General features: G+C 49.7%; 1 protein-coding gene across 1 annotated transcript; it reads right to left on the reverse strand.

The window, feature by feature from the left end:
• Positions 1–599: 599 nt before the first annotated feature.
• On the reverse strand, positions 600–18,984 carry LOC131290521 (uncharacterized). Its single transcript, XM_058319672.1, has 16 exons — positions 18,526–18,984; positions 17,999–18,325; positions 16,230–16,320; positions 15,240–16,158; positions 15,040–15,158; positions 13,462–14,777; positions 13,047–13,172; positions 12,522–12,975; positions 10,767–10,832; positions 5,788–6,945; positions 4,564–5,163; positions 4,011–4,403; positions 2,361–2,505; positions 1,898–2,279; positions 1,009–1,827; positions 600–608 (listed from the first exon to the last, which is right to left on the reverse strand). The coding sequence occupies exons 1-16, from the start codon at positions 18,982–18,984 to the stop codon at positions 600–602; spliced, it is 7,383 nt and encodes a 2,460-aa protein (XP_058175655.1).
• Between the last annotated feature and the right edge of the window lie 5,578 nt (positions 18,985–24,562).

Genomic DNA, 24,562 nt, shown 5'->3' on the forward strand with positions numbered 1-24,562 from the left:
TTTCGTCAATCAATGGCACAGAGTTTACTAGAAAGAGCGGAAGAGAACGAGTCCGAGAGCGTTAAGGTGTGTGTGTGTATATAGTCTAACATTAAGCTAACAACTCAATCGCTTTCATTTAAGCCCCTTGGTAGAATCATATTGTATTTAAAACAGAAGGCAACATTTAACTCTAAAACCAATGAATACATCGTACTTTTATCCTTATTAAAGTAGTCCTTTGTTTTTGTTGTTTTACTGAGTAAGTGTTGGTACAGTTCCCCCCCACAGCGGACACATCCGGCTTATGAAATGGTGGCATTTGTGTTCGGATGAAACAGTCAAGGGTCATCGGTCGTTTTGGATCAACCAGTAACGTGTATTCTATGCTCTAATGTACAACTTGGCATTAGTTTCTACAAACAACTGTGCTGCAAATAGGTAAAATGCGACTATATTTTTGCCTCCCTCAATCCCACAGCAGCTCCAGGATATAATAAAAACAACCTGCAAAGCGTACTCTTCACTGACTGATTGGAAATTTCTATAATTAAAGACTAAGGAGACTAAAATTGCTTTGGCAAAACCCTTGCACACCTTACTAAACAAGTCTTAGCTTATCACATTTGCTACAAAAGAAGAAGAGTCAAACTAATGTTTATGATTCTCCAATCGGTTGATAAGACATTGCAGAGGGTCGCACATTGGTTGCACGTCGTCTGTCGAAATGCTAAAGGCTTGCGAGAAAGCAGACAATGTACAATTTTACCTACCATCCACTAACGGTCTAGTTCAATCACCTACTAGAATTGCGGACATAACGGAAAAAGGTCCTACGAAAATCGAGTATCCCCGAAAGGATACCAAAAGGTGGCTCAACTCGCACAGGATCTACTTTGACATGCGTGAGCCGTGCGGTTCCTGTTCCGCCTCGTCGCGAACGCGCTGCGTCGTCGTTGTCGTCGTCGTGGTCGTCGTCGTCGCCGTCGTCGTCGGTTCCGGAGGCTGGTCCCGGAGTGGTTCCGGTACGAGCGACGTCGTAAAGCGACTCCCACCACATTGCTGCTGCCGGATGCTGTTCTTGTTGTAGCGGTTCGGGGCGATGCCGGTTCGCGGGCTGTCACTCGAGCGGCGACCGTCGTCCACTTCCGGCTGGTGCTGCTCGAAGCTGAACCGCTGGTAGTCCGTCTTGCCGTGGAAGCTCTTGGTGACGCGCGTCAACCTCGGTGGCTCGATGAAGCCCTCGCGGATCAGCAGCGCACCGGGTGTGTGTGGCACCTCCGCGTGGGACGTAGGGGGTGCGGGCGGCTGCGCTGGTTGTCGCAGGGCGGGCGGCTGATGCTGAACCTGGTGATGGTGGCTGCTGAGCAGGTTCCGCTCGTTGCTTGGCAGCTCCTTGCGCAGCTCGTCGAACGACATGTGGAAGCGGCGGGTCGGTGTGTCCGTCCCCGTGCGCCGCGTCCCGCTGGCCACACCCTCGCCGAACTTGTTCCCGCCGCCGTCCGCCCAGTCCCACTCGTGCTGCAGGTTCTTCGCCTCCGTCCGGCTGTCCTTCTCGTACAGGCTGATCTGGCGCTGGATGCGAGCGCTGCGCACCCGGTTGTCGATCTTACCACCCCCGCCACCGCTGCCGCCCGCTTCCACCGGCTCGAGCGGTCCCATCGCACCTCCGCGTGCCGTCCCTATCAGCAGCTTGGCCAGCTTTTCGTCCAGCGTGAACGGTGACTGCACCGCCATCGGTTTGACATCTGCCAGCGTTTGGGCGGCGGACTGCTCGCCAGTGCTCAGGCAGGTGTCGGTCGAAATGGTCGCATCTTCGTCGTCCTCCTCCGTGTTGGTGTTTGTGATCTACAAGCACAATGCAAAACACAGTGTGGTGAATCCCCCGCGCCTCAATTGTTCGACCCGCTACGCTTACCATATCGTTGGTGTTGGTGTTGGTGTTGGTGGTCGATCCCTTGGTCGCCTCGTTCGTATTGGTGTCCCAGTCGGAGCACACGCTGACCGGCGTCAGGTCTCCGCTGATGTCCAGCGTCGAGCTGCGCCTCCGACTACCATCCAGCTCGTCCGTCACCGTCGCACGCATCACTCCCCGACCCGCTCCCCTCGAGAAGTCCAGCTCCTCCCCATCGCTCTCCAGCACACTGTCCTGCAGGACGAGACGCTGCTGCTGCTGCTGCTGCTGCTGGGCCGCCGGGGTGACGCCCGGTTGACCAAACAGATGCGACAAGCCGGCCAGCTGCTCACTTCCTGCGCCCATCACCACCGTCGCCGAGGTTCCCGCCACCGCCGCCAGACTGCTGCTCCTCCGACAATGCAACGGGAAACGGGAAAACAAGTTTACATTAAAAAAAAAGGATAATGTGTCGCTGGTCGCTTACCCATCGGTGCTGCTGGTGATGCTGGCGGACATGTCGCTGCTCGGGCAACCGCGCGAGTACACCTCCGAGTAGTTCGGCGACGACGGACCGCCGCTCGACAGTGCACTTATGCTGCTGGTCATGCTGCTCGAGTGATCGCTCCAGCCTGCCGAGGGGTTGGTTGGTGGCGATGTAGGGCCGCGTGAGGAAGAAAGAAGAGCATTACAACAGACTAGCCGTCGCCGGGCGGGCGGCCTACAATTTATCTTATTATCAACCTTACCATAACCCCGTGACCAGTTCTACATTTATTTATTATTCGAATCAATATACAAAAGCCGAAAAACAGCGCAACGCAACCAGAAAACACGTTAAATTACATATTTGTTGAACGGCAATCCCGATGCATGAAAGGCGAAAGTAAATCGGCCTAGCAAACGGGGAAAGTCTGAATAATCATTCCTGCAAAAACCAACCATCGCTTACCGTTTGAATGCGACCGAATAACAAAACAGAAAGGCAGAAACGCCAACATAATGAACGAAAGTTATAAGAAAAAGCTAACCAATATAGTATTATGTGCTGGTTTCTCTATCGTGTTTGGAGAGCCTTGGGAAAGAAGACCCTTTCCTTGTTATATTGTTTTATTTTATCTTCCAACTCTCATTTTATTTCGTTGCATTGTAGACAGAGAGCAAGCAGAATGATTTGAAAGTCGAGCTACGCGCTGTACCCAATACCATCGGTCCAGATTGTGGACATGTACAGACGCATGTAAGCAAAGCTCTATCGGGTGCAGCTTGAAAAGGTGTCAGTGGAAGCAATGGTTTCCATTCCATGAAAAGTAAACAAACAAGAAACAAAGATCAAAAAACGGCACTTTTAGAAAAATAACAACAAGCTATGGAGAAACCATTAGATAAGATCGTTCTTTATTTGGCTGAAAATTGAACTGAACGAAATCAACATAGCCAAAATAAAGAAGAACAAACATACAGAAGAGCAGTTGCGTAGACGAGGGACAGTCAAATGGGACAGACACGTTGGCGAACACTTACGTTTACGGTTGCAAAACATACATAAATGAAACAAGAACGGAAGTAAAATAAACACAAAATTGGAGGAAAGCTAATTTAATCGTGTACATTTTCTTTGTATCACAAGGTTCGCTGCGGTTAAGATAAGTTTGCAATTTTTCGCTGAAAACGATAAGCGTACAAGAGAACAGAACAGGACGATGTTCGAAGTTATTGCTAGCAACCGAAACAAGCACCCGAATAGAAATATGATAGTTTGAGTTTTGTCGGCAAAATAGGACACGTAACTCCCGTTTGTTTGCAATTAGATTAACAGCCATAGCAAACCGTAGGAGGTTCGTGGGTTATCATCTTAAGACTCGACGACTTGACTTGACCACCATAGTGGTAATGTCGCTTAAAACTAAGAGTATACAATGGTTGGCTGTGAGAAAGCCAGGCTGAAATGAGTTGGTGCGGGAGACGTATGGTAGGGAGCTATACAGTCGATCGCATGTCCCGACGGGTCCAGTCAGGGTGAGGATCTGCCAAAGGTTGGAGGTTATGGCATGGTGGAGTAGTAACAACATGCTAGGTGCGACCGGGAGTGAGAGAGATAGAGGTTGCCTCGTTTAAACATTGCTGTCGCACTTACTCTGCTGCACTCCGGCGTATCCACCGCCGATGGCAGCTGTACCGGTGATCCTTCCGCTCGTGGCCGGCTCGGCCCGGGCATTTCTGTCCTCCGGACCTGCGCCTCCACCGGGCGTCGAAGTCGGCGGGCCAGAGTTGGTGGGCAGCTGACCGATCTGACCGGTGGCCGCTTCCGGCTGCTCGGCTCGCTTCGTTCCGAGCGTCACCGGCATCGACGAGGCGGCCGGTATCCCCGCCGCGGCCAGGATTGATGGATGCTTGGGCGGAGGTGATGAAGCCGGCGTCTTGAAGAGTGGCCCCGTCGTCATGCGCTCGAGAAAGGCGTCGAGCTGGCGAAGCGAAAGGGCGTTGTGCAGGGTTTCGAGGGGCCGAATCGGGGGCACGCCACCAAAACCTGTAAGAGGAGTGCATCGTTAGAGAGCAGCATAAACATTAGTTACCGTCCATACAACACAGTTCGTATGTATATCGTGTATGATGCAAAAAACAATGCCTATACGCACAAAGGAGACTCTAACCGAGCACTGTTAAAAAAGACTCGTACTCGTACTTACCCGACGGCGAAGCGGTGCTCGGTATCATGTCCCGCAGGTTGGGCGCCGACGAGCTGCCACTGATGACAGCGGTGCTGAAGAGACTGTTGGTGCTGGTGGCCATCTTCTTGCTGAAGGTACCTAACATTTTAAAGTAGCTCATCTGACCGGCAATGCTGTGCCGCTGGCGTCGCACCGACGTCGCCGACGCGCTCCCCCCCACCGTCGAGTGGCCTGCCGCCGCTACCCCGCCACCAACCCCGACACCGTGCAGCCCACCGGTGGACGACGAGGGCGTCGAGCAGCAGCAGCAGCAGTACGAGCTGCCATAGCCGCTGTAGCAGCAACAGCAGCAGCAGCATCCGCCGCCGCCTCCAGCGCGGAGGCAGCCGGCGGAGGACGAGCCACTGGGGCCCCCCGCCCGGCCGGCCCCGTAGCCGGCCGGACTTGCCTCGCAGCAACCGTACAGGCAGCAGCCGCCGGTAGCGCCCTCCAGCCGATGCTGGTGACCACCTTCGGCGGGCCCGTCGGGCGTTACTGCGGTTGCTGCTGCCGTTGCCGCTGGCCCTCCCGGTGTCGTCGGCGTGGCCTGATGGTGGTCATCGCAGCCCACACCACCGTCTATGGTGTACGATTTGACCAGCAGCAGTTTGGGTGCGCGCGAATGGTGCGACGACGACGACGGTTTATTACAGTCGTCGGCGGCGGCGGTGGAGATGGTGGTAGTAGTGGTGAGGGGAGTGACACACGACAAGGAGGTCGAAGCACATGCCGCAACAGGCGCAACAACAACGCAGGGGCCATTGGGGTCGGCAGGGCGAATCGGGTTCGTGGTGTTGTTGGCGATACAAGAAGGTGGTGGTGGTGGTGGTGGTGATGCCAAAAGGGAGCGAGTAGTATTAGAAAAAAAAATCGCGGCAGAAACAGTGCCGTTATTAGTACTGAACGGTGTTGGTGGTGAAGACGAGCTTGATAATGATGGCGGCTGAGTCGTTCGGGTGGTGGAAGTGGTAGTAGTAGTAGTAGTAGTAGCAGTACTAATAGTAGTAGCAGCAGTAGTGGATAGAGCAATAGGATCAGCGAAAACAGCGCAACACACCGTGCCGGTGCTAGTGCCGCTGCTCGCAGTGGATGTGAGATGAGGAGTTGGAAGGTCAACGTTGCCCGGAGCGGTTGATTCGAGCGCTGGCCCTATTATTGTGGAGGATAGTAGTGAGATGGAGGTCGCATGCGGCAAAAGCGGACGTCGACCGCTGTCAGCGAGGGCAGGTGCTTGCTGCGAGTGCTTGCGCGGGTCGTCCGGATCCGGATCCGGATCGGCCAGCTGCCGCCCGCTACGTCGCTGCCGTCTTTCGTGCACATCGTAGAACGGTGGGTATGAGGGCGGTTCGCATTCTTCGTCCGGGGGCGGCGTGGTCAGCGATACGAACACCATTCCTTCCGGGACGCGGGCATGCCAGCTCTCCTGCTCCTCCTCCTCCTCCTCCGGAGACACGGACCTACCGCCGCCCGTCCATGCCGGGCCGAGGGGAAGCGACGGATCGCTGGCGTATCGTGCGAGCGTACGCACCGGGTAGCGCACCCTCAAGGGTCCTTCGGAGTGGTCCGGCTTTGCGGCTCGATTGTGCGACGTTGGAACAGCCAGCGTGTCCAGCTGTCCGCCAACCGCCGAGGTGGTGTAACAACGTCCCCTCACCGCGCGGCGCTCACGGATCCGGGGCGTGGCCAGCGCCGTCCAGCAGGTGTAGCAGGGGCACTCCTGGTCGTCGTGCGCCAGCAGCTCGATGGCACTGCGCGTCATCAGCTGGTGATGCGTCCAGCGTCCTCCGATTGTCCGTGATGGCTGCTGCTGCTGCTGCTGCCGGCCATTATGGCGCACCGGATCGTTGGCGAAGGTGTACGAGAGCGATCGGCGCAGGGTGCAGGGCATCGTGGCCTCGTCGTCGTCGTGCGAATCGTGCTGCCCCAGCGCACTGTAGTAGCGTGAGGTCTCCGAGCCGCTCGCATCACCGCCCCCATCGACCTCGTCGTCCGACTCGGAGAAGGAAGATACGTACAGCTCCTGGTCGTCGAGGTTGGGCGTGAACTCACTGATCGAATCGCAGCTATACGAATTCTCCACCGGCCCGATGTAGAGCGTCGGGCGGGCTGGCAGCTCCATTCGCTCTAGCTCCTCGTCCTTCTGCTGCTCCTTCTCATTATTATTATTCTTACTCTTCTCCTCCTCCTCCTCCACCTCTTCGCGGCACAAAGAGACTATACTTGCTCTCCAACTCACCACCGCTGGTTCTTCCTCCCGGCGAACCGGCGGTTCCTTCGGCTGCTCGAGGTCCGACCGGTAGTGGCTTGCATCACCATCATCATCATCCGTACCCTTCTCGTACAGCTCGTCCAACCCGTCGTCTGCGGCATTACGGCAATGCCACCGACCACCGGTAGGTCCCGCCATCGATGACAGCGGCCGCGGCAGGATGTATGGGGATCAGAGGCGCCAGGGTCAGCGCCATTTCGAAAGCCAAATGGGGAACAAACAGGGAACACAGAACGCAGGGCGAAGGTGGCAAGCGGTAGGGGGTTAGGGGTAGAAAAAGAGTTCGAACACAACCACCCAACCGGTACCATTGTATATATTGCGAGGGAAACAACGCACAAGCAAGTGTATTAGAGGGCACGGTTAGTTACCGACCCACCGACATTTTCAGGTTCGGTGGGAAGGGTTGATTTGTAATTTGTTTTGAAAATACAGCATGTTCGGTTTCATTCGGTTTGGTGGTTTGTTGCGTTCCACAATTTAATTGTTGGTGATACCGAGAGGTGTTGTTAGTTTTTCGTTTCGTTTCGCGTTACATATGTACAAAACAAACGCACCCACGCACACCGACGTACAACAATTAGTTCGCACACCAAAGAAACACGCAATCGCATCAACAAGCGCACGTACAAATGCACACCGGGGTGGAAAACCAATTGTTTTCGATACGGTCCAACCAAATACGGTCGCCGAACATGTCGACAGCCAAAGGCAAACAACAGGCGAAAAGGAACCACACCAATGTAACAACGAAAAACAACCGATAACAGCAGAGCACGAACAAACAAACAGTAATAGGAGGAAAACAACAAAAATAACCACAAAAGAAAAAATTAAGGGAAGAAAACAACCACACAAAACAAAGCAGCAATAGAACACATTGAACAACACACACACAATGTAAAGGGGTGCGGGGGGAGGGCACAAATTTAATAGGGCGGCGTCACAAGGCAATCATGGAAAGGATAACGACAGTATGGAGATGTGTGTGTGTGTGTGTGTGTGTGTTTGTTAGTTTGTTTTTATTTTAAAAAAATGTTTGTTCGTGTTCCCAAATCCAAACGAAAACCAAACGCACCAAAGGATGCAACAAGAAAATCGATCGCACGATCGCCGAGCATCGAAAAGTGGGGAAAATTCGGAAAACAGATCAAAAGCAAGTATGTGTGTTTGAAATGAAGTAGAACAGGGCGAATTTGGATGGATATAGATGCGCAACACAACATTGTTATTGAAACGGGGTAAAAATCGACAAAACAACACAACGTATTAGGAAAAAACGGGAAAGCGCACACGCACGCACAACCACGCGTTTGGCCGAGGCCACGTGGTTTTACCAGTGATCGTGATGATTCCCCCGTAATCAAACGATAAACCAAGGATCCAAGTTGGAGAAGGGGGTTGGTTGGAAGGGTTCAGTTCAGTTGTGCATCCGGAGTTGGGGGGCCCGAGTTGGGTTGAATCGTTAAAGAAAAGGAGAGAGAGAAAGAAAAAAAAGAAAAACCACCAGAAGTTGAATAAAACATAACAGAACAATTAAAACACACCCATTAAGTTGAGAGCAAATGAAAGGTAATGTACAAAGAGTGTTGTATGCTTAAACAAAGTAACAGTGCTGTTACATTGCATGAGTAATATTCACAAAATGTGCATAAAAAGAAAAAATGTAGCCCGGCGAACTGTCAAAAACATATAAACGAACCACAAAATAAAAACGAAACGATTGGGGAGAATTGGAAGATATGGAAACTGTTCCATTTCGTAAGCCAATGTTTTTGCATGGATTAAGGATAGAAATGTCGTTACGATCTGGCAGCTTTGTTACTGTCCACGTCAACGATCCTGAATCAAAGTCGAAGGGTTCTTCAATGGAGAGCTTTAGAAAACGACCCAAAGTCTCCTACCACCAAAAACGTCTCTGCTAAACCGTACATCAACTCCAGGTGAAGAGGCGTGTGTAGATGGGATGATAATGGAGCGATGGCTGTTAGAAACGAGAGAGGGAGTGGGTGGAAAACGATTGTGGAACGGAACGGCCCAATGTCGGAGAATATGGAGGATCCTTCGTGGCGAACGTCGGTTGCAGACCAACCGAGGACACGGATCAACTGCCGGTCAGATGAGATTATATATATGTATATATAATATATAAATATAAGGTTCGTTTATAGTTGCGTTAAAACAATGTACGTGTAAATGGTTTATCGGTTTTACTGGTCTTGTTGCGCGGGGTCTGCTTTACTTTCCTGCTTGCGTGGTTTATCACACCTGTGGGTTATTATACAGTATTAATATTGTTTCATCCAGCTCGAGCGTTTATCCTTCTAATTGTTTGTGCATCCCGATAGTTGTTATGATTAGCAGGAACGAAATTTCACATTAGAGTAAAAGCTTCCCAACCTTTCTGCCCCTTTTGCTTTGTATCTTGTCTCCCATGGTGTGAGAAGTGAGACGGGAAAAGAATATAGCAAAATAATTGTATTAGCAAACCATAACCTACGTTTATCCCGGATGTGGTTCGTGCTCGTCAAAAGGAAAACCAAACACAACAACAACAATAGCAATAACAACAAAGGATACTCCTGGACGCAATGATGTAGTAGTGGTAGTTGGCCAGGTCGAATGCTGTGTCTGTGGTAGTTTGCGGGTTGGTGGGCGAGGTATCGATAATGATTCATTTAGGAAGGAAATTTGTATCAGCATCAAAGCAAGCATCAAACATAGGAATGCACAGTTGGCCTATAAACTGACATGGTTATCTTTGAGTCTTGAAGAAAAACGAAAAGAAAAATGTGAAGGGGATATTTTTGAAGAACGCTGGTTAGAAAACTAGTTTAGCAAATATGGGCCCAAAAGATAAAGTACGAGTCAAAAGGAAAACTGCAATCGTGTGTAAAGTTTGTAGTGTAAACAAAGAAAAAAAAAACATTACAATAGGAAATGATCATAAATGCCCGGTCCCGTGTAGCACATTGCATAACAACAAGGGTAAAACTACGCATGACGAAAACTACTACGCGAGAGGCTACGAAGAAACAATACATTTATACTACTGCTTGCGTTTCCGACTAACCGCCTGCCAGACAGGGGAAGTACTATAAGGAAGGAGGGAAACATTGTGAAACAACAACCGGACAGGAAAATCCTTGAGATCACCGATCTTTCCACCAGATGGCAATGCTAATGTGAGGGAGAAGGGGTATTCCCAATTTTGTTAGTAGCTTAGGCCTGATGGTGATGGAGTGCGCAAACAAACAACAACATCGAACGAACAGCTTTAGTTTCCAATTTAACACGGCACAACGTTGTGCAGATAGAGAGAAAGAGAGAGCGAGAGTTCGAGCACAAGAACAGAATAACCAACGACCAGTGAGTATATGCGTATGTGGGTTGCAATTTTGTACAGTAAGAAAGGCAACGGGATGCACCGGGAAAGCACGGGATCATGGCGGAAGGGGCGATGTCTTGTACCGCATTCGGAAACGCATGCTCACCTGCATGTGTGTGCAAAATGTGCAACAAGGAAAGGACACCAATGGGAAACAGTAGGTTCATCCACCAGAAACGTGGTTTGGAAATGAGAAACATTGGGCATTTAGCATGCACACAATGCATTGGGATCAAAATTACACAGCGTGGATCTAAATCAACCGGAAATCAGATACTACCATCCAGGAGCTGGACAAATTGAGCAAACCGAAAGCTTTGTCCCCGATAGCCCGAAGTTGTGTTCCGGGCCGGTGCAGGAAGGAGGCGGTGAACGATGTAGCACGAAATGTGCCGAACAGGTTAAGATGGTAAGGGTGAGAAAACAACTGGACAGCAGCCGGAATGCAGGGGATGGCTAGAGGGTAGGGTGGTGGATGAAAGGAGGGCGAAACTAAATGCCTACCATCCGGTCGGATGCCATTACCTTCACGCTTCGTCGTGTGCGTACCCGCGGAGCGTGCCTGTTCGCCGGCCGTCACAACGGTCAGTGCTGTTTATGTAGAGTGAGCCAGCCATACCCAAGTAAAGCGCCAGATGCGGACAGCATAACCCAGAGCCCCGGGGGGGAATGATTTGTGGCGCACAATTGCATAGCGTCGATCGATCGGTCCCAAGGCAGCGTTTTTTGGCGGCGAGTTCCAGCAATCCATCCGTTCGGCAACAGATAGCAAGAGCGAGGGGGTGACAGAGAAAAGTAGAGTTAAGCAATAAACTAACATCGAGCAACTAGTCTAAGTACAATGAACGGATGGACGGCACATGTAAACATACACCTGCACAGCACACACCCGGCGAGAACCCGAGCCATCGTATCATGGCTGACCCATTAGTCGTTGACATACAGGGACGAAGTGCACAATATGGCAAATCAACAAAGCTAGACAGTACAGATTAGCGAGCCACAGTTTTGTTGTATTATCAGCGCCTTATTTATAGCGCTGGCCCAAAGTTCAGTTCACTTATTATAACGCTTGTGATTAGTTACCGATCTCTTACGGTCTAGTTTCACAGCAACACCTTGTTAGATTCTATTCAAATATAGCGTCACATTAGTCGCAGAATAGAACAAAACAGGTAGCAAAATAACACGGTTAGATATTGATGTTAGATTGATACGCGGTGAAAGGTATCTCATTCGAATGAAGAAAATAGCAGTGTGCCGTATCTTTTTCGCTTTCCTTTCGTAAAAAAAAAATACTTATCGAAGTCTTCAAAATGTGAAACAAATACATGTGCTTGTGTTTCATTTCGAGGCGAGGATGTTGATGCGAGATTGTTAATAAATGTGTTATTTCAGAAAGTGGCTCGCTCTTGGAAAATTTTAATTTTGTTCTAATAAATTGTTGTTCAACAAAAAAAAAGCGAGAAAACTAGAAACTAATTCGTTTTCGTTTCTATAAACCAAAATCCAAAAACAGCAAATGTTATCTGAAATAAAATGTGTGTGTAGCTACTATGATAATGAGATCTTTGCTGCTTTTTTAAATTCCAACGCATGATTAATAAAACATGCTCACAACCACCAGTGAGATCAAACATTTTCAACCTGTCTGACAAGCAAATATTTCTAAAGTGTTTTGTTATGAGAAAAACTTTTTCGTTGTTTATATACGCAGTGATAATAAAATTTTAGAAATGAAATGAAAAATTAAGCTATTCGAAAACCCAATCGGGTATTTTGTAAACGTAATATAAGTAAAGATCGAATGACTTCCAAATGACTTTCCACAAAGTACCGTTATGTTCAAGTGGTTGTATCAGGTAAATTCTAAATAACAAGTTAAATTCAGTCCACTTTCAATGTAAAAACGAGAGGAACGTCATGCGTGGTGCTAGTGTTGGACACGCTTTGATGCATTCAGCATGGCAGCTGCCATGCTGTTTTACATCGGTTTCGGTTATACCTCGGAACGAACGCGTTAGGAAGTGAGTTTTACGACGGTTATGCGTCGCTTAGCCTAAATGTGCCATTCATGGCAGTCAAAACGTTCGAAAGCTTATCGTAGCAAGTCGAAAGTTTGTTTGGCAAATGATCGCCGGCAAGCGGCGACGGGCGGACGACACAGAGACACAGGTCACAGTGATGCAACAGGATTGCGGCAAGCCCAACATAAGAAGATAATCCCGCCACAGGCAGCGCACTTCAGCACAGTAGCAGCAGTGCCCACCACAACGTTACCTCCTTTACACTTCGACCGCAGCTGGGCGGCCTTGCCGTGCCCGTGATGCTGGTGGTGATGGTGGTGATGGTGCGGGTGGCTGTAGTGCGTGGCGGCGTGATGGTGCGGCTGGTGCTCGAACGAGCGTGCCCGCGGCTCTGAGTCCGGGCTGAGCGGGCGCACGATGTCCTTCGGCGTCGCACCGAACGAGCCCGTCGTCGTGTGATGATGGCCGTGAAGCTGCTGCTGCTGATTCTGCTGGTGCAGCTGCTGATGTTGATGCTGCTGCTGCTGGTGTTGCTGCTGCTGCTGCTGCTGAACGGCCAGCTCTTCGCTCAGCCGCTTGGCCAGATCCATCGCTTCGTGCCCGGACACGGTATGGCACGAGCCGATCGGGATCGGCGATGACGGTTTGACCTTCTTGATACGGCGCTCTTTCACTGGCATTCCGGCGCTACCGAAAGCGCTGATGCTCTGACGAGCCTGAGGGCAGGAAATCATTTAACGGGGCCGGGCTATGTCATTTTAGCATTCCATTTACTTACCATTTCGCCGCCATGGGTAGGCGTTTTCGAAGGCGTGTGGTGCAGGGAGGAATTGTTTGACAACGAACTTTCCTCTTCGGTGTCGTTTTCTTCGTCGATTCGCGACGTCGTATCTTCATCACCGCTCTGAAAAGCAGAATAGTAACCGGAAAAAGGATCTAGTAACGTTCACCACTAACATTATGTCCTTTCCGGACACCACTTCCAAAGATTGATTGGGCCAACAACAGTTGCATTTGATACACTTCTAACACATGTTGAAGGAAGTAGAATTGATCGTGATCGTAAGGAATTGGAATCACACACAGTTATCACAAGGTTGATTCGTGGTTCCGGACAGGGTTGACTTGAGTTCTTTCGTATTTTCTTTCCCAACAACATCGTAATCCTGTATGGCGTGTGTGGTGGTTCTTACCGCGTTCTTTGACGTCACCGAGTCGTTACGGCTGTGCGGTCGGAAGCCGGGCCCGGGGGGCAGATTCTTCTGTACGCAACAGTTCACACCCGGGCTGAAGTGCAGCTCCACGTGGAAGCGCTCCTCGGAGCTCGGATCCTTCATGGGGTCCTCGTAGAGCATGATCACGATCTGCGACATGTAGTTCAGCTCGGACACCATCGACACGTAGTCCATCGCCCGGCGCCACTGCTCGTCGGTGAGCACGTTCAGTAGGCCACCGTGGCGCAGCACGGTCAGCAGCGAGTGGATATGGCTCTCGCTGGTAAAGTACAGCCGGGTGCGCACATGCCGGCCCGGGCTCGAAACACCGTGGCTGTAGCGCGGATTGAGCCGATTGACGCTCTCGTCGCCGCCGAGCTCCTCGATGTTGCGCTGCAGGTCTGCCCGAATCTTCTTCAGCAGCGGCGTGCAGATGCCCTGCCCGATCGTGAGCTTTTCGTGCGTGGTCAGCCCGTACTCCTGCGGAATCACGATGTCGGCTAGATACTTGGCGGAGATGTACAGCTCCTCGGCGAGATCGAACTGCAGCGTGTGCTGGTTGTGCTGCAGGTCGTACTTGATGCAGTCGTAAATGTCCGGTATCTTCGAGATGTCGTAGCTTTTGTTCTTGGTGCAGAAGTCCTTCTCGATCTTGCCCCAGCGGCGCCCCATCAGCTCCCACGTCTCGCCGTGGTACAGCACCGCGTCGCGCGTCTTAGGATCGTCCCGCTTGACGGCAACCACCGCCATCAGCGAGCGGATGAGCGAGTGCACGTGCGCACAGCACTGGACTGGGTTCTTTACGAAGTTCATCGCCAGGTTGATGCTGATTGCGTTGCCCGGATTGATCGCGGCCCGGTCCTCGCTCGAGAACTCGCGATCGATCTGCATCAGTTCGTGCAGGCGCGATTTCGCCATGTTCTGGTACTTGCTCGAGTCGCAGTCGTTGTCGAGCAGCCCGTTCGTGTTGGCACTCTTGACCATCTGCACCAGGATCGGCGTCAGTTCGCCCTCGAGCGCCAGCAGGCCTTTGGCGAAGGCGGCCGCCGTCATTTGTACGCGCCCCTCGTCCGAGGCGTAGATCTTCAGATCGTGCCGATAGGTTGAGTGCAGTCGCAGCAGCCCGAGTCCCTGCGTGCCCGGACCTTCGCCTGCACCCGGCTGTCGGCTCTGTCCGCCCGGGTACATGCACCGGAAGATGCGACCCATCTCCTCGGCCTGAATGCGCCCGGCCGGCGTCAGTTCGCCGCCCCATTTCAAAATCAGTACCAGAGACGGCTCTTTCGGTGCATCCGCTAAAGATAAAAAAAAATCACGACCATTAGTTTCGTCTTTCATCACCACCGATCAAACATAAAGAGAAAGAACAGGAGCACCGTACAGACAAGGAAAGATAGCACAGAAACTAGGGAAGCGGTAGGAAACATTAGGACCACTTTTGTGACATCGAGAAAGCATGTGTGCTAGTAACAAACTAGTGCTGACGGAAAAAAATGCAAAAGGCGCAGGCGGAAAAGGAGGTGGTGGGGTGAAAAGTGGAGCTCAATACGAACGCACAAAATAAAACAAACGTACTGCAATCGTGTTTACCATCATCTGAGCTAGAGCCACGCGGACGCCCTTTGGGTTGATACTTCATCTGCACCTTTCGATTGATGCCGGAAAAGTGTCCATACCTGGAGGAGAGGAACCGAACGAAACGGTGCAAGTGGTGTTAAAATTCTCCGTGCCTGTTAAACTATCGTCTATCGGCTTACATCTCCAGCACGCTCTTTAGTTGCTCCAGCTTGCTTTGCTTCTCCTCGATCTCCGAATCGGCCGCTTTGGTTTGTATTTCGGCCAACAGTGAGCGGGCGATGTCCAGGATCTCCTGCAGCTGCTTCGGGCGCTTCAGCTTGATGTGCCCGTACCGGTAGCCGTCGTACTTTTCGAAGATCTCGAAAAACTTCTGGTGCCGCACCTCGACCTTCATCTTCTGCTTGGGCGTGCGGTCGCCGTGACGGATGACGGCGGTCACGCACCGCAGCTCCATCATCTTGCCGAACGTGGTGGGCACGATCGGAGGATCGTCCAGCTGGAACGGCACCGACCACGGTATGTGCAGCTGGGGTGCCAGCTCGCGCAGTATCATGTTGCCCAGTATCTTGGCGCAGTCGTCGTAGTACTTGTTCGAGTTTTTTACGAAGCTGAACCCGTTCACGTCGCACACGAACGATTTGCCGTTCGCGCGCAGCAGATCGAACCCGCACACCGTTTGCTTGAACGCCAGGCACACCTTGCGCGAGATGAGCTTCTCCGCGTTGCTCAGGATCACCGGGTAGCGAATCTCCTTGCCGTCGCTGTCCCGTTCGACCTTACCGTCCAGCGCGGGGCTCTTGCGCGCTTCCGCGTGCGCATAGTCCGGCCCGACCGTGTACACCTTCACGTCCGTGCCGTCGGTCGGCATGAAGTCCTCGTAGATGAAGCTGCCCGTCTTGCGCACGCGCGACTCGGGCGAGTAGACGCTGCTCCGACTGCCGATCTTGCGAAACAGCCGCTGACTGCCGCCGCCGGCCGACGTCGGATAGTAGATATAGATGTTGTGATCCTCCGCCGACACCGGCTTCTCGACGAACGGCTTGTTAAACACAACCCCGTTCACCTCGACGTGATCCTCCGACTCCACCAACTCGTGCTCTGCAAAAGCCCACCGATAAGTGATAGTTAGACGATAGAGAACGGCTTTTACCACAACACGTCATACTTACGCTTCGGATCTGGCGAGTCACGGTCCAGAACCGCGTAACGCGGTATTTCGATACCCTCGTGTTCCAATATGGCGTACACTCGACGCCGGTCCTAAATGTTGGGCACGGAAAGAGAACAGAAACGAATCCCACCATGATTATTAGTACCGGTTTACTCTAACGCGCTTGGAAAATTGTTGCTAGTCTAAACCTTCCTAAAGCCACCCGGTCAGGCCCTGAGTTGAAAACATTTTATTTACAGTTGTATCGGGGGGACTCGCTTGCGGATTGAAGGGATAAACCGAAATCATAACGAATTAACCTACCAACGTTAAGTTAAGGGAGCTCTGGAAGGAAGGCAAAAATGCAACACGTTCTAACACACGCATGGTATGTTTGTTCCACGTTAACCATATTGTAACAGGAGGCGAGCACGAGCAGAGCAAACTTTAATAAAGTTCTGACGTTTTCATTGAACTCTCATGAAACATCTCTCATATTGCGTCAGCAAAATGTGGAGCTTAATAACAGAATACGGAATGGTAAGGCAAAATACACAATGTGGATTGAAACCTACGATTACACTCAACGATATCAACTACAAACTGAGCTTTAACTTTACAAATTTCGTACCAGGATAGTAGGTCCGGAGTGTTTTTTTTTTAACTTCTATTGCTTGTTTTTGTTCTGACATTTCGAGTTCCATTTTTTATCGGAGCATAGCTTTAGAATTTTATCAAACCTATTATTTGGTTTTATTCTGGTGCTTGTGATTATACTTTTAGTATTTGTTATAACTGATCGTAATTTCTTTGACAAAATTTTAATTCCCTACATAATCAGTTTCTAAACTACTTTAATCTAAGAATTGAGGTTGAATGAAGGCCGTAATCAACTGCAGGTTTGCACAACGTTTACTCCACCTTACGCTATATATAGAACAGGATTCAACTGCATGGAGAGAGAGAAACAATTGGAGGATGAACATGCATACCCGGCGTTTTGGTAATTGTTCGCCTTTCTACTATTTTTTTTACTTAATACAAAAAAACACCCACACACACACACAGCTAAGCCGTCAAGAGCTCAGGGCTGCGTATTCGCTAGAACTGAAAAAGTAAAACCCGGTGTGGCAGCATTGGTCGATCGGTCACGATGCAGCGAGGATGGCTGAGGAGACGGAGGGTGTGTGACGTGTGACGAGAGGGGTGGTGGGGGGCTGTGTTTGAGGTTGGGAAGGTAGAACTGAACAGAATGACTGCGTCGGTTGCGTTACCTCCTGCACGGCACAGGCAAGCCAGATTTGCCCCACACACGCGCGCGCGCACACACACACGCACACACAAGCACACACCGTGGTCCCGTCACAAATCGGCAACAAACCGGAGAAAAAGGATAAAGAAAGGATCATGCGGAGTCAGTGATCGGTGTGTGACCGGCGGTTACCTTCTGCCCGGCTGAGCAAAATACATGTAGAGCGTGACAGAAGGTCATCTAGCTAGCGGTTGTTTACGTGTGCAGATATGCGATCGCTGTGGCGTGTGCGTTTGCGTGTACAGATATGTTGTTAGATGCAGTGCCCGAAATTCCTATAAATTGCACCACCAGGTCTTTAGTTTGGTAAACAGGGCGGTTACAGGAATTTCGGGTACTGTAAGAACGAAATCGAGATAGAAATGCACACCCAGGTGACAGAAAGCGTATGACAATGGAGGGAAAAAACCCCAGATACTATGGGATATGAGCAGGAGCAGTTCAAAGCAGGTGAAAAAAGGGCAAGTGCAACCTACCTGAATGTCGAACTGCATGTGCAGGTTATTGATGACGTACGGCTGGCGGAGCTGTGCGTACTGAATCGCCTTCTCCAGCGGGAAACCCTTCGAGTGGAACGAGATGAGGCAGTCGCAGAGCGGCCACCGGTCGACCGGTTCGTTGAGGATGATATCTTCGCCGATCACCACCATCCGGATGTACTCGAACTCCTGCAAGCGCGTCAGGATCTCCTTCATCGGCTTCGACTGCGACTTCTTGGACATGGCGCACACGGCCACCACCACCTGCTTGCCCGAAGTGGACGAGTCGTCCGAATCGAGTCCATCCGTCGGATCGAGATCACCCTGCGAGAAAAGGCAAGACACGTACAGTGGAAAGTGGAAACATGAGAAATCTTCTCTGTCGGAGGGCACATGCGGAGAACGCGCAGAAAATGGTACGGAAGAGATACATTATCAGACCGATCGAACCGGGGCAAACAAACAATGGAATGATGGATGAACTGATACACGCCACGCGACAAGAACAAAAAACCGGGCCGTACGTTAAGCATCATACACTCGTCGCAACCGCAGCATCCTTCGTCGTCGACATCCGGATCCAGGTCGTTCCGGTGGTCGCCGTGCAATCGGCACGTATACAGCAACACATCGTCTAGGTCTAGGTCCAGGCCGGCCCCTTCGTCGTCGGAGAGCGCCCGTTCCGTCGGATCGTCATCTTCGTCGAACAGTGCAGTGTCATCATCATCACCACCAGCAGCACCATCAGCGCTGGTGTTATGCCTCGAGGGCAGGAAGAATTTGGCCCTCTCCTTGGACTGCCCTGGGTTCGAGTCATGTTCCCGCGTTTCGTCAATGCTCGGTTCACCGATTTGAGCCTCCGCGGTATCAGTCACGACTGGGGAGCTGCCACGACCATGGCGACGCCGGCTGCGTTCCGTACGTCCAGCTCCCCGGCGAAACTTTGCCAATCGCCACCAGTCCCGCAGCCAGGACCATTCCATATTAAACTGCAATGCTTTTGTATGTCTTCCTCTAGGGTTTTATTTTCAGCCGGCAACGGTACCGGTTCCTCAATGGGTTTAAGTTTCTTTACACTGTCGCGCACTAACACCGTTGTAATTACACTATCCTGAAAAGGGATGCATCCACATCAACTCGTCATAGTGACACACATGTCAAGCTTCATCCTAGTCATGCTTCCACCATCCAAAAAACCTCTTCTGGAACTTCAAACTCGCCACACCTGTTTGCTCGTTCACTCCAAGATTTTACACTTCTTTTACATTTAATCTCAAGACATTCCCTAATGCGACTCATATATTGCACACCGGTGGTCAGCCGTTAAGTACTCTTTATGCTTCTACTCCTTTCTGTAATATTGCTCGAAAAAGGCTGAGCGGAGGCAGTTCCATTCGTAACGTCTGCCCCAAGTCTTCATCTACGCAAATCCATCTTCAATTAAGAACAATTCTTCAATTCCCTTGAACAATTCCCTCAATCCCGTTGCCACTTTGATTGTCGGGAGCGTCTCTTGTGAATTATGTCGTCAAATTTGAGCAATCTCCAAGCCAACCTATGATACTTGTCGGGAAGGAAAAGATGTCTCCATTGCCACTCGATTTCCTATCAAGTTTCCATCAAACATACGCACCGCTCAGAAAAATCGCTACCGACACTCGAACGTGTTAAATAAACGTTACCGAATGTTGATTCTTGAATTGACTCGCCACACAGCAAAGTCGTACAAGCGAGTCTGATAAAGCATTCCTATCAGTCGGTTAATTGGAGTGTCAGTATGGTTTTGAATATCACAGGCGTATCGTAATCATATCCTTTGTACTAAGATCCGTACAGTTTTGGTACGTAAATAGATTCATCAAGTCTTCCCTTCCTTTCATTTGGCAGTGTGTATAAAACCTCACCCGTAAGGCACAAGCTGCAATCCTTTTTTCATTCTCTTGGTGTTCCACAATGTGGCAACAAATCGAATAAATCCAATGTTGATGGTTCCTGTTGACATGTTGAGGAAACAGTCGTGTGGAAATAGAAAACACCTTCCATGTCTCCAACGCTGGCAATTTCCATCGAGGCCCAGGAAAAAAGGGAAAGCAATGTCACAGGATGGACGGGGCCGATAGTAGTTGATAGACATTACTCTGGTCACCAGCGAGTGGCGCTGGGAATTTACGTATGAGACGCTGCGATGTTAGCCCGTACATGTCAACACGCCATGAGATGTGCACCACCAGACAGTGGCGTCTGTCTTTGACAACGTTAAAATAGCTTACCTGTCAAGGTGATGCCGTAAGAACATAAGCGGTAGACATAATTTCGTTACAAATGGATACGTACGTACACGTTTAACGTTGCACGTCGCTTCAAAGCACCTTTCGATGGGCCACTCCGGTTATAAGGCACGTCGAGAAAGGTTTCCTAAGCTGGGTCTTTCTAATGTGGTCCATCTGGTAGAGGTATTGAAACTCTCATCGAATGTGTGGTACTGTTTGCCATACGGGATGAGAAGGGAAGAAACTACGAAATTCTCATATCAAACCTTACTTCCAGTGGACCGGGACCAACGACTTCGGTTGGTGACTCATATTGCACGTTCTCCTCGCTTCCTTCCAGTTCAGTCGCAGACCGGCGGTACCGTCATACCAGCCATTTTTGGAAGCTATCTCTTATCGGCCGTTTATCATATACCGCAGCTATCATCTCGGGGAGGCCTGAAAAATCCCCTCCAGCCACTTACTGATATGGCGCTGGTTCACGTGATAATTGCTCATCTGGAAGTGAATGTGCCCCGGCAAAACATTCTCGTGAGCATCGCGGGCAAACAGCTATTGCCTTATAACATTCGGCTTGATCCCCTCCAACATGCCAGGTTACCTAAACACCCGAAAGGAACGTGTGATCCTTGTCCTGTTGATTTTGGCTTGCACCGAAGCCAATCGTAAACAAACGGGTAAATCCTGGCATATACAATTTGGAATAAAACAGTTTGTAATTTCTGCAGCGGTTAGGCACATTGTGAAGCGCTTTTTAACACCACGACTAGAACCGAGCAATGAACGATGGGGTTATGAAACGTGAATTCAATACTGCTCAACGGGGCGGATTTGGATCAACTAGACTTCCAGGTTCGTTGGTTTATAGATGCAGTACACATCTCAAGATTATTCGCCGCTCGTGGGCACAATCATTTGCTTCCGACATTGCACCAAAATAAAACCGGATCCATGGCAGCAGCGACGAGAGCATGCACGCACACCACACTCACTGACGCGCGCACACCGGTGACCGAGCGGAAGGCGCACACACATTCTCGGTAGAATCTCTTTCCGGCTCCGATACGGAGCCAACTACTATGCCGCTTTCCCTAATCGCACTGCTCCAGATAGCGCCACACCGCAGCGAAGTCGATAGAAACGTTGCGTTTGATGGAGCGGCTGGCATTTACGACCAGCGGACGAACGGCATGCGGTCGAACACCGACGTTCTTCTCCGTTTCGATTTTGTGGGGCGCGAATGGGGCGCAATTAGTGCCAACCAACCGATGGGACCGAAGATGACAGCCAACTGACAACACACAGGTTGACCGTGGTCCGATCCAAGATCTGCTGCTTCGGCATGGAGCACAGCACGAAGCAAGGCAAAAGTAACCAATCACCTCGCTGCAACCTACGCCATCCTCCCTGCTGCTGCTGCTGCACCAGCATTCTCTGACCACATCTGTTTCTATCGTGCGGATTGCCGTTTGGCCAACGACTGTTTGGCTCTCCTTCTCGCTCGACCCATTCGCTGCTATCGCTGACGGCCGCTGGTGGCCGGTTCACGGGGAGGAGGAGCAGGAGCAGACAGGAGGCGACGGATGAGAAGGTCAGCGCTGGACGGAAGGGTTCCATTTAACGCGCGTCCGCCGTCGTGTAGACGCACACGTCCACGGCCCACGTCGCCAGCTCGGCACCACGGTGACAATTTAGTAACCGTGCGCGGTGTTTGCCCCAAAAGCGCGACACCACGCCAACAAACACTACACATTGGCTGATTCTTTATCGCGCCACCACTACTGTGATGGTAGCTTACGATCCCACCAAACCAAGGTTTGCCGTACCTGAGTTGCTTAGTGGTACTATCCATTTGATGAGAATGTATTTACAATATCGAACCTGGATAATACGGACTCGGATTATCAAAAATAGGTTAGATGTCGTCACGTCCGATATTTTTTTAATTTTAGGGTTTTATTGAAATATTAATTTAGCAAATATGCAAATAACGCTGGGTATCAAATCACAGTCGCTTGGAGGTATTTTTACAAAAGTATTCGAGGCAATATATTTAGGTGAACCAAAAACACCCTTGAATGAATGCCTCTCTTGTCTAGAAACCCTGTTTTAAACATGTAACCAAACCTCACTCAAACATGAGCGATAAATTAGGAAAAACCTAATTAACTAACTGCTTGTGCCATAGTACGTAAATGATTTTTTCTTAAACCTTCTGGCATCAAATTCTGACAACAGTATAAAATGCTACTGTAACAAAAAAGAAATGTTCGATAGAGAATGTTTGTCCTGCACCATAATATTCAAAATGATAATTTGTTCAAAGATGTAACAGATAGAAAAATAAACATCTCACGGTTCCAAAGCACAGCATCGCTGTGGCATGTGCAAGTCCAGCTATCGCTTGTTTTCATGGAGAAATGCTTTTTAGATCATCGTTACATTATACAATGCGAGTTTTGCAGGGAATCGTCAAGCCAAACCTAGAAAAAAATGTGCGAAAAGAATTAAAAGTACAGCAACTGAAAGTGCACCTTTGCATTTTGCCCCATAACTGAAATCGGGTTCTTTTGAATAAATGTTCAACCACAGATGGAAGGCCCAGTTCACCAAATCTAAACCGCATGGCTGTGGCAACTATGAAATAAGGGTAAAGGTAAGGTAAAAATGTCCAAAACGTCCCAGCTGAACACTTGAAAAACAATCAAAGCTCATAAAAATTTCGTTTCCAAAATATGTGTTGAAATTGGTATACAATGTCACCTTAAAAAATTTACAAATGAAATGCGACTAAATAGTTTTAAGAAATACCCGTTGGATTTTCGTTAGCGCTTAAAATAATTCGAGAACTAATCCTTTTTTTTGTACAGTTTTTTCTAGTGTTGCAATTGCTATTCTAATGAAAACAAAATCGATTCGTTTAACACTAAAATTAGGTCGCAGAAATCCTGACGCCGCAGGTTGTTCATCCCTGTTTTCGCACGTCCTGTGCAGCTGTTCGGTGCAAAAATGCATTGACGTCATCAAACTGCTATTTTTTTTTGTATATCCTTCTTTCGTAGTGCATAGATGCATCTTGCAGCTGATGCACATTATGTAATATAGTCAATAAGCAGAGAGGGATTCAGTTAATAGGTAAAGACTTGCTGCCGCATGCTGCTGGTGACAACAAAAAAGGACTGTGGGTTAAACATAAATCAACACTCACCTCATCGCCCACATAGAAACCGGGTCTTCCGGAAGGGGTCTGCAATGCACTCCCGGTGCCATCGTTGGATGAAGCCTGCTTTAGCCCCTGGTAGCCACTTTCCAGTTCGGTGTAGGACATTTCAGTGCCGGACAGGACTGTAGCTGCTCCTGTGCCTGGTTATAGGTTATTTCGCTTTCGGGAACAGTGTTCAGAGGGCACACAAGGACGACACGCAACATGCATACACAGTACGTACAGAAACGTAACAGAAGAGATGCGAAACCAACCTATGCCAGCATGTTGTTATTGGAAAAAGGCAATGGGTAGTAATTTCACAAAAATAAAATGTTCGTGGTTTTCACTGAATTTTGATGCCGGCTGTAGGATGTGTTTTGAGGCATGCCTGAAGGTCGATTGCGTGGCTACTGATTACACTTAGCACACATTCGCCTGGAAGCTAGAAACACCAATTGATAAGCTCCGCGAAACATCGATTAGCGATACACATAATTCACGATCTTTGTGTCAGTTTTACATCACCATTTGTGTACTGACTGCATCATGCTTTTCCTACGGAGTCTTTCTATTTTCTTTTTCCATTTTCCTTGGCCTGCGTAGAAGAGATTATCAACTGAGCCAGGCCCGATGGCACGGTAAACGTGAATAGTGCAAGCTTCGGACAAATCAGAACACACTTCAACGAAACTGTAGCCAACTGTAGGAAAGAAGTTCGGAGATATTGTTTCCCTATTGTGCCATTGAACGCTAGAACTGCTAAAACGAGTACGTTGTATGTGCCGTGGTAGTCGATGTTTGACACTAGCCACGTTCTGAATATTTTCGAAACTGACGGCGTCTGCTGATACAGATATCGGTTTTCTTATTGGTGCGCACTTTCTTATCTACATCTAGGATGTCACTATCCTACGGTAACAAAAGTTGGCATGACACAGGACACGTGTGGAAAAACGGTAGCGAAAATAGATGTTTACAAGGTTGTGTTATGCTGTGTATAAACCGAAGGAAATTTTAACTTAAGCAAAAGAGAAACCTTATCACAAGGTTTCCAAGTATTGCTTCAAATTGTGAACATTACAAAAA

Source organism: Anopheles ziemanni, chromosome X (assembly GCF_943734765.1).
Source record: "Anopheles ziemanni chromosome X, idAnoZiCoDA_A2_x.2, whole genome shotgun sequence".
Classification (NCBI taxonomy): domain Eukaryota; kingdom Metazoa; phylum Arthropoda; class Insecta; order Diptera; family Culicidae; genus Anopheles; species Anopheles ziemanni.